Source organism: Camelina sativa, chromosome 9 (genome assembly GCF_030686135.1).
Source record: "Camelina sativa cultivar CO46 ecotype springtype chromosome 9, ASM3068613v1".
NCBI classification, from domain to species: domain Eukaryota; kingdom Viridiplantae; phylum Streptophyta; class Magnoliopsida; order Brassicales; family Brassicaceae; genus Camelina; species Camelina sativa.
In genome coordinates, this window is record NC_141888.1 from 778,271 (window position 1) to 793,017 (window position 14,747).

At 37.0% G+C, this 14,747-nt stretch overlaps 2 protein-coding genes and 1 pseudogene across 3 annotated transcripts; 2 read left to right on the forward strand and 1 right to left on the reverse strand.

Moving 5' to 3' along the window:
- Positions 1-5,255: 5,255 nt before the first annotated feature.
- Positions 5,256-6,713, reverse strand: LOC104714872 (putative F-box protein At3g22650 pseudogene; annotated as a pseudogene). The gene has a single exon (XR_015565574.1). The product of XR_015565574.1 is annotated as a putative F-box protein At3g22650 pseudogene (transcript).
- Positions 6,714-7,262: 549 nt separating this feature from the next.
- On the forward strand, positions 7,263-10,938 carry LOC104714873 (uncharacterized). The gene is made up of 2 exons (XM_087464349.1): positions 7,263-10,355; positions 10,567-10,938. Exons 1-2 carry the CDS (start codon positions 8,993-8,995, stop codon positions 10,692-10,694), a joined length of 1,491 nt encoding a protein of 496 aa, XP_087320475.1. The 5' UTR covers positions 7,263-8,992; the 3' UTR covers positions 10,695-10,938.
- Positions 10,939-11,340: 402 nt separating this feature from the next.
- Positions 11,341-14,583, forward strand: LOC147937539 (uncharacterized). The gene has a single exon (XM_087464221.1). It carries the CDS (start codon positions 11,341-11,343, stop codon positions 14,581-14,583), a length of 3,243 nt encoding a protein of 1,080 aa, XP_087320347.1.
- Positions 14,584-14,747: the final 164 nt, after the last annotated feature.

The following is a 14,747-nucleotide window of genomic DNA, read 5'->3' on the forward strand; positions in this document are numbered from 1 at the left end:
AGTTAAATCCTTAATTATTTATAGAGCAATTGACAAAAATAGCACCATTTTAACTTTCTCTTCCACAATTAGCACATGTTTTCAAATGTTCCAAAACTAGCACAAATTTATATATTTTTAATTTAGGAAAAAAATCTAAATTATTAATAAAATAGAGTTTGTCGTTTATTCTCTCTGCCTCCACCGAAACGATTTATCTCTTACCCAGATCTCAATCTTAACACAACCTACAAATTCATCACTGGACACGAAGAGCGACATAAAATATGAGTTCTTCTCTGGCGAAGAAAAGAGGAAATTTTGTTTTTGGGTACTAAGTCTTTTCCTTTCTATTGTCGGTTTCATTCTTCTATTTATCACCCTCCATTGCCACAATCCTCTAAACTTTTTTTTGATGTGAGTCTTGGTTTTAGAGCTTTCTCTAGTGGTAATTCTGATATAATCTTCAGATTCAATTGTTCTTGAATCTGTGAAGAACGGGATTGAGTAGATGAGAGTGTAGATGTTAATTGAGGTTCTGGTTTGATTCAATTGTTTATGCCTTTAGAGTTTGCTTTATGATGTTAAATCCATGAAGAACTTGATTAAGTGGATGAATGTGTATATGTAAATTTGCTCTGTAGTCTTAATCTGTGAAGAGGTTGATTAAGTGGATGAGTATGTACGGTGTAGATGTGATATTGGGTTACAGTTTTAAGTTGTTTCTGCTTTGTTGGATTTACTTCTTGATTTTTAATCCGTGATGAACTTGGTCAAGTAAATGAGTGTTGAGATGTTAATTTGAGTTCTGGTTTTGATTCAGTTGTTTCTGATTTTGTAGGATTTGTTTTAGATTGTTAAATCGAAGATGTCGACTGAATCATCAAGGGAAGAGAATGTTTACATGGCGAAATTAGCTGAACAAGCTGAACGTTATGAAGAAATGGTTGAACTCATGGAGAAAGTTGTGAAAACTGTTGATGTTGAGGAACTCTCTGTTGAAGAGACGAACCTTCTCTAAGATATATAGGTTCTTACTTCCATCTTGTGAAAATTCAGGAAGGATTGAACGAAATTCAAGAAAGTTTCCTTGAACTTCAGGATGACCTTCATAAAAAGTTTAGGAAGAATTGAAGCTGCAATAACACTCAGAATCAAAGACGAACGGTGCTCATACAAGATTGAAGGTTTCAATTTCCATATGAGATCGAAGTATTTACAGTTTGATTCTTTGTATTCACATGGTCTTTGTTTTAGCATTAGGATTTTGGTTATGAAAGATAGTTTGGATGGTTTTCACCACAAGACTTGTTTTAAAGTATATTCAGGAAGGTTTTGTATTAATTATCTTGATATTTTTGTAGATAGCTATGTTTTCACCAGTAAACATATAAGAAGGATTTGAATGTAACATTCAAAAAGGATTCTCATATATTTATGAATGATTTCTTGAATTTCAGGAAGACCGTCATGAAAATAAAAAAAGAGCATTAAGAAGGAGTCATTGACGTTTAGGAAGAACTCTTTGAAATTTAGGAAGAAGTCATTGATGTTTAGGAAGATCTTCCTAAAACATCATGTTGGATATTTCTATTTGCTACCTTTATTGTAAAACACCAATATGTGCACATAATCAAATCAATATACATCACTAATGAAGTAATATGTGATACAACAAAGCAAAACACATATAAAGAGATTTAGAAACACATTTTTAAAAAATTTAGGAAGGATTCCATAGCTTTTAGGAAGGTGTTCTTGAATTTTAGGAAGACCTTCCATAATGACGAACTCAACTTCCACTCAAGTGCCCATTTTCCCATCTTCATCATCAACTATCTGCTTTGTTCTTGAAATATTTGTCATCATGTATATCATCAATCACTTGAATTTAGAGCTGAAAACCTTATTCAACAACATGATCAGTCCATGAAATCAATTTTCATTTAAACATATTATTTCAAGAGATATCTTATATATCACCCCACATTTAATCTAGTTCTGCAACACTGCCAGATTGATTAACTTTAAACCCCCAAGAAACACTACCAAGTTGATCTGTACCTTTAGCAAAACAATTCAAAAACTCATAGCAAGCTAGATACCTACCAATTTTCCTACATGTAGTGTAGTCACTGGAGAGAAATAAAGTTTAAGCTTAATCTCAATAGTACATATAAGCCTTACACAAATTTAAAACTCTCACCATGTTCTTAAAGCAAAGGTGCAATAGAGTAATATGTGATACACTCATTTCTTTAGATTTAGGAAGGATTTCATATGTTTAGGAAAATTTCATTGATATTTAAGAAGATTTTCCTAAATATTCAGAAATCCCAGTAATGGTGATGACCAAACTAGATGATCATACTACGCCTCATCAGCACTACTAGTCAACTCCATAACAGACGAAGTATAAGCCGAAGACATCAAAATGATGAACTTTTTACTCTTTACCAACTACTTTGTTCCCAATGACATTATATCAAACACTTGATATGCAACTACTTTGGTATCCAAATAAGAGAGAATAGAACTCAAATACACACTTCAGTTCAAGATTTTACATTCAAACTGGAGCTCAACCCAAACTTAGATACGAAATCTATACGGGAACAGATCTATTTCGCTCATCAAATCTAGTTTAGAGAGAGGGTGGGGGGGAAAGAAAATTACCATGAGAATCGAGACTGGTAAGTATGAGCAGAGCACAAGGAGATACACAACCATGGATTCATCTGAGGTCTCGTTCTTCTGTTCGTTACTCTGGAACATTCTTCTCTTCACTCTAACATCTTCGTCTCTTTGAAGATCTTTCTTATATTCGTTCTTCTACACCAATCGTCTCTTCCGTCCTCCATTGGTATCTCGCTCTGGAGATTTCCTCTTCTATCTATTTTCTTCTTCAACTATTTTTGAAATCTGATAGGAATCTGTGATCGGAAGCTTCACCACAAGCTTCGCCGGAGAAGAAGAAGAAGAAGATTTGAGATTAAAAGCTTAGTTTTGCCGGAAGCTTCGTCGGATATTGTTGTTTCAATTAAAATCATAAGCTTAGATTTAATTTTGAGATAAAATAATAATAATATACTAATGCTAGTTTTAGAACATTCCAGTGTGTGTGCTAGTTTTGGAACAAAAACCCAAATGTGTGCTATTCTAGGGTATTTCTCTTATTTATATTGGTATCCTAGTGATCATGATTAAATTATCATGAATATAGCTTCTTAAACATTAGTAAAACATTACATTAATTATATTGAAGTTTATAATAACCCCTAATAAACCAGCAAACTAAACCGATGAATTTTGACCATCATCTCCGATGGTGGTGCTAATCAAGACATCACCATCCGCAGCATCACTGCAACACCTTTTCACCATCGCCGGAGATGATGGACAAAGTTCGGTCTTGTCGGTTTAGGTGGCCAGTTTATTAAGTATTATTATGAATTTCAATATAATTAATGTAATGTTTTACTATTAGAATGTAATCTTAGAGAATCTAAATATATAGAATATATACATATATCTCATTCTAACTCTTCCTATGAGTTTTGAATATATAATCTAAATGAGTTTTGAATATATACATATATATATATAGAACTCTTCCTATGTTTTGAATATATAGAAGATCGAATCTTCCTATGAGTTTTGAACCCATGCAAGAACATAAACAAAACAAAGAAAATATTTAGAATTTGAGATATGGTAGATGATGATGTGAAAATGATTATTTATAGGATTTCAAGGAATGAAAGTTACATTTATAAAATAAATTATTTAGAGGAGTTATAATTATAATTTATAGTGTGTTTGAATGAAAATGAATGGAAAAATAAAATAGTCAATTCATAATTAATGTAATTTCAGTTACAATTTAGTAGTAAAGTGTATATTTAAAGTATAGATTAATACATTTTTATTTAATTATAAATAAATAATTAAAAGAAAAAAGATAAATGCTAAATTGACTAATAAAAAGAGAGAAGAACCTTACTTCTATTACTATATATATGATTATAGGCCATATGCATAAATATAAAACGCAAAGAAGCAATTGTAACCTTATTGAGGAACCAGAACAAGACTTGGACGGTGCGGTGCCAATGACATTCCCCACGATTTTGACTTTTTGTATTTATCTCAATTGGCTTTTCGAATCGGATAGAATACTTGGGTTCACCCCTAGGGGTGAACCTCTCCATTCACCCCTTATAAAATAAGGAAATAAAATATGTATATATTATTATAAAATTAAAAAATTTAAACCGCTGCTCTTTAATAAACCCAAACCGACACATATAAAATCTAAACTCTAACCATCTCATTTGTGAACCCAAACCGATATATAATTTCGTTCTACCTGTAAAATCTAAACCCTAACCATCTCATTTGTGAACCCAAACCGACATATAATTTCGTTCTAATTGTGAAATCTAAACCCTAACATCTCATTTGTGAACCTAAACCGACATATAATTTTGTTCTACTTGTAAAATCTAAACCCTAACCATCTCATTTGTGAACCCAAACCGACATATAATTTCGTTCTAATTGTGAAATCTAAACCCTAACATCTCATTTGTGAACCCAAACCGACATATAATTTTGTTCTACTTGTAAAATCTAAACCCTAACCATCTCATTTGTGAACCCAAACCGACATATAATATCGTTCTAATTGTAAAATCTAAACTCTAACCACTTCATTTGTAAACCCAAACCGACATATAATTTCGTTTTAATTGTAAAATCTAAACCATAACCACTTCATTTGTAAACCCAAACTGACATATAATTTTATTTTAATTTTAAAAATCTAAATCAAACCAATATTTAACTTTCCTTAATTAAAAGTATACTGAATTTGTTTTCTTAATTTGGTTTGCTTTTTAATTTAATTTTGATTTATTTTTTAAATGAAATATTAGATGGAAGATTCTGATTGACTGTAAGAAGAGGAGGTGAATGGAGAAGTTCACCCCTAGGGATGAACCTAAGTATTTTTCAATCGGATAATAAAGAGGCCATTAATTGGAGTTTAGAGAAACTAGGGTACGGAGAGAACAACTAGAGTTCCCTCTTCTTGGGATAAAAAAAAAATGAACGACGGTCAACAAAAGTTGAAATTAGGACACAAAATTCAAAACCATGTTATTTTAAGGCCATACGAAAATCTAAAGCCCAAAACCTAGACATTTTATGTTCTGAAATAATTTTTTCCCCGTAATGAGCTAACATGCACTAATTAATCCACAAAACAACGACCATTAAGCCTTGAACAGAAATATATTTATATCCTTACATAATGATGCCACGGGATTTGACAAAATATTTATAAATTATTTAGTTTAGTTAGAGCTAGCATAAAATATATCACAAAACATTAAATTTAACGGTATGCTTTTTTTTTTTTTTTTTGAGGGCAGATGCATATCCTCATACTATGGAACCGGAACTAGACTTGGAAGATATATATAACCAGAGTAATATGTCCATTCCTTTTCCTCCCTATGTGTTTCCATCTCTTTTTTTTTGAATCCATCTTTTCCAATAATGTATAAGTTGACGCAAATACAGTTGCTTCCACTGGTTACTAATCTTTCAGAACATGTAACGTTAATCCTATTCTTTTGGTCAATAAAAAACATCGAATGAGGAGGATCTTCCCCGAGATTAAATTGTGGCAGATCAGGTCTCCACACAACAAACAATTTGGTCCAAGAAACAACCCTATCTTTGACACTGTTTGTGACCCATACCTCAATCTCCCCTAGTTGATAATGTTCTTCGTCTATGGGTTGGCGAAGCAAAGAAAGCTTATCTCCTCTAAAAGCTGATAAGGCTACATTATCATATGCACCACAGCCGAAAGGAATTATGCTCATATGCTTGAATCTCTCCGTGGAAAAATCAAAACTTTGGATAAATGGTGGGCCATGATTTTCTCCAGCAATCCAATACATATTTCCTTTTAAGGACACACCAGCGCACGGTGAGTATACACACCAATCCAAAGGACTGTCAAGAGTTTTCCAAGAATTTGACTTGAGGTCGTAGATCTCAACCGGTGGGTCATACTTATCCGTGGGGAACCCGTTGTCTTCAAAAATATCTTTATTGTAAATTCTCAAGATTTTGTAGTTATCACGAGATACACCATCATATCCAATGCCGTAAAAATCATCAACTGCATAAGATTTCCTAGGTTTGGTGACCCATCTAACTCGGTTAAAACAAGGGTTCCAAACAGCGAGTCTTTTGGGATGATGAAAGATGCATAGCAATAACCCATCGCAATGAACAATATCAGACAGCTTACCGCTTCCTTGAAACTCATTCGGGAGTGGTAAAGAGGAATGATCGGCGTTGGACGCGGGATTAATGATCTGAACCTTATCAGTGATTCGTATGATATGTTCTTGGACCTGCTCTAGATGATCGTAGATGAATCTCTTATCTTTCAACAGAGCATTCCAACTTCTGCACGTCAACTTGAATCGTTTTAAAGCTTCGGCTGGAACACTACCAAATATTACTTCCCATATTTCGGGAGGTATAAATGAACCTTCTGACGAAGATGAAGCTTTATTTCGGGAGGTATTATTTCCCATATGAGAGTTCAAAAAATTATTGCTACAAGAGGTATGAGTTATGAATCTGACGGTATGGATGTTTATATAGCACGTCGGATATCTCATGTGGAGGTAATAAAAGTTTAGGACCATGCTTTCTTATTAAGTGGTGGTTATTGGTATGAGATTTTAATAAACTTTTAAAGACTTTAAATTTTATGTAGATTCTGTTGTTATTGATCAAGATTCTGTTAAACTCTGTTAAAGTTTTGTGTTAAAGTTTTGTGTTATTTGTAAAAAATCATTTAAAATCTTAATAAATTTGAGTTATTGGATTCAGTCTTTTATAAAGTTAATAAGGGGGTTATTGGTTTAGGATTTAGAAAGAATTTTAATGACTTTAAAAGTTATGTAAAATATGTTGTTATTCAATCAAGACTTTTTAAAACTCTTTAAAAATTTGGTGCTATTGGTTGTGGATTTGTAAAAAGTTATCTAAAATCTTGATAAATCTAGTGTTATTAGATTAAGAATCTTATAAAGTCATTAAAAGTTTTATGTTATTCAATTAAAACAAAAGAATCTTGGATTGTTAATGAATTCAAATTTTGTGTTATTGGTTTAGGATTTTATATCATTTCCTTCATAACAAAAGTTATGAAAACTTTTTCATCAAATAGAAAGATTTTAAGATTTTATGAAAGATTTTACAAGATTAGGAAACACAAATCAGCAAGATTTAAAATAACTTCCTAAACAATCTCTTATAGAATCCTTCATTTTTACTTTCTAATTTTCTATGATTTTAAATATCAGCAAGATTTTTAAAAACACAAAGTCATTAAAATTCTTTCTAAATCCTAAACCAATACCCCCCTAAAAGTTTTGTGATATTCAATTAAAACAAAAGAATTTAGGATTGTTAATGAATCTAATTATTATGCTATTGGTTCATGATTTTACACACTTTATTTACAAAATAAAATCATGGAAAATATCACAAAAATTTAGAGATTGTTTGGATTACTTTACAAGATTTTAGAAAACTAATCAGTAAAACTATATAATACTCTCTAGAAATCCTTAAAAATCTTTCACTTGTTCATTTTTGATGATTTTGTTAAAGTTTTCCAAATTCTTTATAAATTAGAATCCAATAATACATTTAGATATAATCTTATTAACATGTAAGGAATATGCGTGGACCATAATTTCATAAAATCATGTCAAAATAGAGGTTTCTGCAATAAATTAAGTTAGGGGGTTTCCGCGTTTGAGCTCATCACGATGAATTTTGAGGGGGGTATTAAACTTGGTATTTTAAAAGATTTTAGAGTATTCCTAAAATCCTATGTTATTCAATTGATGATTTTAAAAAATCTTTTAAAATCCTATGTTATTCAACTTGGATTTATGTAAACTTATTTAAACTACTATAGAATCTCTTGTTATTCAATCAATTGAAATCTACTGTTATTCAAAATTTCATAACTTTTTAAAAACTGGTACTTTGCATGATTCTATGAGACTTTTTCTGTTTTTTAGTTGAAAAATATGTCTAATAAAATCACATATGTCTAATGAAAAATATTTCTCGGTTTGAATGTTCGATCTTGTTGCGTTTGAGGGGCGAGGAGCGGATCTCATTCGATCTCTTCTCGTTAAGGATGATAGGAATCAGATCGGAAGTCTGATTTTATCCGGCCCATGTCTGATTCCATTGGATTCAGATCGTGATTTTTGTGAGGATTTTATGGAGTCTTCGGATTTCTATGATTCGGTCTGGTTTTTTCTGAATACCCATATCTGGGGGATTGAAGAAATAGAGATTGAGGATATGGTTTTGCTATCGGGTAGGGATTTGTGGGTGTTATTGGCGGTGATCTCAATCGGGGATTCGAATGAGGTGTTTTTAAGATCTTCTTTCTCTGTTTGGTTGGGATGGGGATGGGGTGGATCTTTTTCACTTGATTTGCGTAGGTTTGGTTCTTCATTGCTAGATTCGGGATTTTGCAAGGATCATCTAGCCTTCGTTTGGTCGATTCTGATGGATTTGTTGGTTGGTGGAATTATGTTTCTGGTTTTGGTTATGTGTTATGAAGCTGGATTCCAATGTCGTCTGATCTGGTTGGGGATTGAGTTTGTGATTTTCATATCGTGGCTTGCGATCTTGCATTATGTTAGTCCACGGGATCTTTGCTTGGTAAATTTATTTCTCAGGCTGGTTGGTGCATTAATGTTAAGATTGGATATGATCTGGTCAGTGGCTGGAATATCTTTGCCTCGATTTGATTTTCTTCATGGGGTAATAGTGGCCGCTGAGGTATTTATGGGTGGGTTTGAGGCTTGGTTCTGTCTCATCGTCTCTTGCTCCTTGCTTTTTTGGTTCTGTTCTTTTCTTCAATTCTCGAAACTTTTATTTACAGAGAGTTATGGCTCAGCTGGCATTTAGTAAGTCTAAGGCATCGTTGGTTCGTACTGATACAGTGTCAATCTCCAACTCCGTCTTGGCTCAGAGAATTCAGCAGTTCTCAAAGACACTTATCGGAAGGCTGATGAACTCGGTGTGTCAGAGTATGGATTCTTTGTTAGCTAATTTTCCAAAAATCTGGAAATTAGAGGAGAAAGTGGTAGGAGCTGATCTCGGACAGGGGGTTTTCCAGTTCAACTTTGAGGAAGAAGAGGATATCTTGTCAGTCTTGCAGAATGGTCCATACCATTTTGATGGTTGGATGGTATCGCTTGTCCGATGGGAGCCAATCATCTCCTCATCTTATCCTTCAGCTGTTAATTTCTGGGTGAAAGTGGCAGGGATTCCCATGCATTTATGGGAGGTTGCTACTCTCGAAGCTATTGGTAAGAAACTAGGGAGAATTCAAGAGGTAGATGAAGAAACGGGTAGTCTTTGTGTTTCAGTCAATGGTTTCAATCCATTGATCTTTAAAATGGTGGTCCCCTTTGCAACCGGTGATGAGATTATGGTCTCACTTGAGTATGAGAAGCTGAATGGGGTTTGTGATCACTGTTTCCGGATTACACATGCCTCAAATGTTTGCCCAGAGGTCCTTAAGGTGAATTCAGTTCAAGGTGCGGAGGCGAAGAGGGATAATAGGGGTGGTCAAAGGCAAGTTCCAGTAGTGAAGCAAGAGCAGCAACACAATGTTGGGGGTTGGGAAAAGCCCAGGAAGCATGCTAAGAGGGCTTTAGATTTTTACTCTGTGGAGTCTAGCGAGCATGGATATTTTCCTCAACAACGGTTTGGTGGAAACGGTCCTCATGGTTCTGGTTCTCACGGTCCTCGTCATCAAGATCGTTTTTACGGCCAGGTTTGGGGGCAGAAGAGGAGTTTTGGTGAGGCTTCAGGTCGTGAAGAAGGGTTTCGTCAGGGTTCGCAACCAGGGCTTGGGGAAGTTTCGGGTAAGGCTTCCGGTTTCTCTCTAAACAGAAAGGGTAAAGGTCCGGCTTGGCCCAAACCTCTATTTCCGGTGAAGCAGACTGCTTTTGAGAAGCAAGGTTCGATGCAGTTGGTTAACATTGGGGGAGATTCTAGTTTTAGCGATCCTCACGTTGTCAAGGATGGCGAGGGTGCTTTCTTAGCTATGGATTTTGCTGTTGATAATGATGATCTGCTTGAGGATGGTGAGTTTGGTGATATTAGCAAGTCTGATCACAATACGGTCCAGGAGGGGGTTTCTTCTGCAACTCAGGGTGTTATGGGCCTTACGGATCAAGGGCATGAAATTCAAGATGATCACGTTACAGATCCTCAGGGCGATTCTGCCAATGATCCTCAAGGTATAAACTTTCCTCCTGTCTCGGTTGAGTTAGCTGTGGGGGTGGTTAATAATGCTATGGCAGCTTGTTCAATTGATGTGACAGGTGGTCACAAAAGAAAGATTTTTAGTTTTTTATGGTAGGAAGGGCGTTAGTGGTTCTAGGATACCTTCTTTGGCTTTAGCTTCTCCTGGGAAACGTTTACTTGCTAAGGCTTTATCTAAACCTGCAGGTGATGGGAATAAACAGAAGCAGGCGGGAAAACAGGGTAATAATACAGCGGGCGGTATACCTTCGGATGGGGGACGTCTCGGTAAGAAAGGGATGGGGGCTCTCCCGAAACCGTCGGCTAGAACGTGAAGATTCTAAGTTGGAACTGTCAGAGCATAGGGGTGGATCTGACAGAAGGATATTTGGGAGACTTGTGGAAGCAGCATCGGCCAGACATTTTATTTTTATCAGAAACTAAAAAATGTTTTTCCTATTTACAAAAATTTCAAAAGAAATTTGGTTATAATAATTTGTACTCTGTTGACCCCCACGGTACTAGTGGTGGTTTAGCTTTATTTTTCATGGATGAAATAAAACTTTCTATTTTATATGAGAGTAACCGAATTATTGATGTTCAAGCTTTTTTTGGTCAACAAATGGTATTTTTGTCCTTTGTTTATGGGGATCCAATTCCGCAACATCGGGCTACTGTTTGGGAGAAGTTAATGGATATCGGTTCCTTCCGTATAGATCCTTGGTTCATGATTGGTGACTTTAATGAACTTGTAGGGAATCATGAGAAGAGGGGGGGGCTTTACGGCCAGCTTCTTCTTTTGTTCATTTTCAATCTATGCTTCGGCATTGCGGTATGCTTGAGTTTCAATGTTATGGGGAGCAGTTATCATGGAGAGGTAATCGCTGTAATAATCAGGTGGTCAGGTGCCGCTTAGATCGTGCCTTAGGGAATGAAGATTGGCAAAGTTTTTTCCCAAATTCGAAGGTTGATTATTTGGAGATGGTTGGGTCTGATCACTGTCCTATTTTAGCAACTTGTCTGAGAACAGCCCCACGACGGAATAGGCAGTTTCGTTTCGATAAGCGTTGGTTGGGGAAGGATGGATTATTAGGGGCGGTAGAGTCGGGTTGGGCGCGCACAAATAATTTTAGGACTCCGGTTTTTGTGGATAAAATTAGGAACTGCCGAAATTCGATTTCGTGGTGGCGAAAAAATAATGTGGTTTTTGGACCGTCTCTGATCTCCTTGCTGAAGGCGGCCTTGCAGGAGGCCAAGATGGATGATCTGATTTCTCAGGAAGAGATTCGAGACATAGAAAGAAAACTTAAGGAGGCCTATCGGGATGAGGAGTTATATTGGCAACAGAAGAGTAGGAAATTCTGGTTACGTGTGGGTGATAAAAATACAAAATATTTCCACGCTTCGACTAAAAAGAGGAGGGCACGGAATAAAATTGTTGGTTTATTTGGTTCGGATAATGTCTGGGATGAGTCACCCTTGGGAATGGAGAATATTGCATCCAAATATTTTGAGGAATTGTTTAATCGATCTGATGTAGGTGGAATTTCGGATATTCTTCAGGAGATTTCACCGATTATTACAGATACTATGAACATCAGTCTAACTAGGGAGATTACGGAGGCAGAGGTTCGGAAAGCCTTATTTGCTATGCACCCGGAGAAATCTCCAGGACCTGACGGCATGACGGATCTATTCTTTCAACGGTTCTGGCCTTCTTTGAAAGGTGACCTAGTGGCTTTGGTTAGAGAATTTTTTAGAACGGGTCGTTTTGATCCTCGATTGAATGAGACGAATATTTGTCTCATTCCTAAAGTGGATCGACCACAACGTATGACGGAGTTTCGGCCTATCAGTCTTTGTAATGTGAGTTACAAGATTATCTCAAAAGTTTTATGTTTTAGGCTAAAGCGGTTTTTACCGTCTCTGATTTCAGAAACACAATCGGCCTTTGTCTCGGGTCGGTTGATTACGGATAATATTTTAGTTGCCCAGGAAATGTTCCATGGGTTAAATACTAACCAACGTTGCAAGTCGGAGTTCCTGGCTTTCAAAAAGGATATGAGTAAAGCGTATGATCGTGTTGAATGGGACTTTCTGGAGGCGGTCATGAGTAAATTAGGTTTTGATAGGAGGTGGATTGCATGGATTATGTGGTGTGTTTCTTTGGTTTCATATCAAGTTCTTCTAAATGGTCAACCTCGGGGGTCCATTTTACCGAAGAGGGGTTTACGTCAGGGCGATCCTCTTTCCCCCTATTTGTTTATTCTTTGCACAGAGGTTTTGATAGCGAATATTAAAAAGGCAGAACGGGAGGAGAGACTTACCGGAATTTCGATTGCTCGGGATAGTCCATCGATCTCGCATCTGTTGTTTGCGGATGATAGTCTGTTCTTTTGTAAAGCAGAGGAGTCGGAATGTAGAGTGGTCATGGATATTATTGGCAACTACGGGAGAGCGTCGGGTCAAGAGGTAAACTTAGAAAAATCATCCATCATGTTCGGTAAGAAAGTGCCGCCTGATGTGAGGTCTCGGATAAAAACAGTGATGGGTATTTCCAGTGAGGGTGGGATGGGTTCTTATTTGGGCATACCTGAAGATATTCAGGGTTCGAAGACTAAGGTGTTCAGCTATGTGAATGACCGTTTAGATGAGCGAGTTAATGGCTGGTCGGCGAAAACTCTATCAAAGGGGGGTAAGGAAGTTATGATCAAATCAGTTGCGGTCGCTCTCCCGACTCATGTGATGTCATGTTATAAGTTACCCCAGGCGTTAACGTCTAAACTAACGGGTGCAATATCAAATTTCTGGTGGAAGTCTAATGATAAGGCTAGAGGTATGCACTGGGTTGCTTGGGATAAGATGTGTGCGGAAAAATGTGATGGGGGCCTGGGTTTTCGTGCCCTAGAAGAATTTAATGACGCAATGTTGGCTAAGCAGTATTGGAGATTGATTCATTACCCGAACTCTTTAATGGCTAGGGTGATGCGCGGTCGATATTTCAGGAGAAAACATCCTTTATCGGCAACTAAACCATATTCTTCATCCTTTGCGTGGAGGAGTATTTTTTCAACTAAGGGATTAGTGGAAAGAGGGGCAAGGTGGTTAGTAGGTTCGGGTCGTGAAATTTCGGTATGGAGGGATCCATGGATTCCAGATCATCAGCCCAGGCCAGCGCAGGGTAGGGGGAGAGATTTGTTTCCTAATCTGATGGTCAATCAACTCATTAATTCTCGTACAATGGATTGGCATTTGCCTATTTTAGAGGCGTTTATGGATCTAGAGGACATTCCGCTCATTCGGAGTTTGGCGGTCAGTAAGCCAGGGAGTTCGGATAGACTGATTTGGCACTATACTAAATCTGGTAGGTATTCAGTTAAGTCTGGTTACAGGTTAGCACGGGAGTTACAAAAGGAAGTTGTAATCGGGCCGTCGTGCACAGTGTTGCGGACACAAGCTTGGAAGCTTGGAGTTCCCTCAAAGGTCCAACATTTTTTCTGGCAGGTGGCGTCTGGGTCTATTCCTGTGATGGAACAGATTGCTCATCAGGGAATTCGGTGTGATGTTACGTGTCAACGGTGTGGCGTAGCGGTAGAGACTATCAATCATGCTCTCTTCGAGTGCCCACGTTCGCGTTCGGTTTGGGAGCTATCCCCGGTCCAGTTGTCTTTGACTGATTTCCCTTTTGGATCTGTGTATTCGAATTTAGATTTCCTCTACTCCAAGACTTTTTCTCGGTCTGGGGGTTCTGGCATGTATATGATGCCTTGGATACTGTGGACAATTTGGAAAGATAGGAATAAGAAGGTGTTTCAAGGAATAGAGGCAGAGCCAATTAATATTATAAATCAGGCGTCAACGGATAAAATTCTTTGGGAGGAGGCAAAGTCTGTTTCTGAGAATTATTGGGTTCCCCACTCTTTACCGGAGGTAAGAACTGTTTCGCCTTGCTGTCAGTTTGATGGCTCATGGAAAGGTATGGATTCTTTAGAAGGTTTGGGTTGGTGGTATGGTAATAACGATGATGAGACGATTCTTATGGGAGCTCGTAGTCTGCGACGGAGTCCCTCTCCTCTTCATTCTGAGTTGCAAGCTTTGTTATGGGCTATGGAATCTCTACGGGCGGTGGGGATCGATTGTCCTTTTTTGAGTCTGATTGCTCTGATTTGGTGGCAATGGTGTAGGCACCCGATGATTGGCCAGCTTTTTCGCATCTACTGGTAGACTTCCACACTCTAAGATCATCCTTCTCATCCTTCACTTTGACCCAGATTCCAAGGACGTCAAACATGCGAGCAGACTGCTTGGCCCGCTCTTCTAGGTCGTTAACTTCAGAACTCTCTTTTGTAAACTCCTCTCCTCCAATTTGGGCAACCAATTTGGGAGTC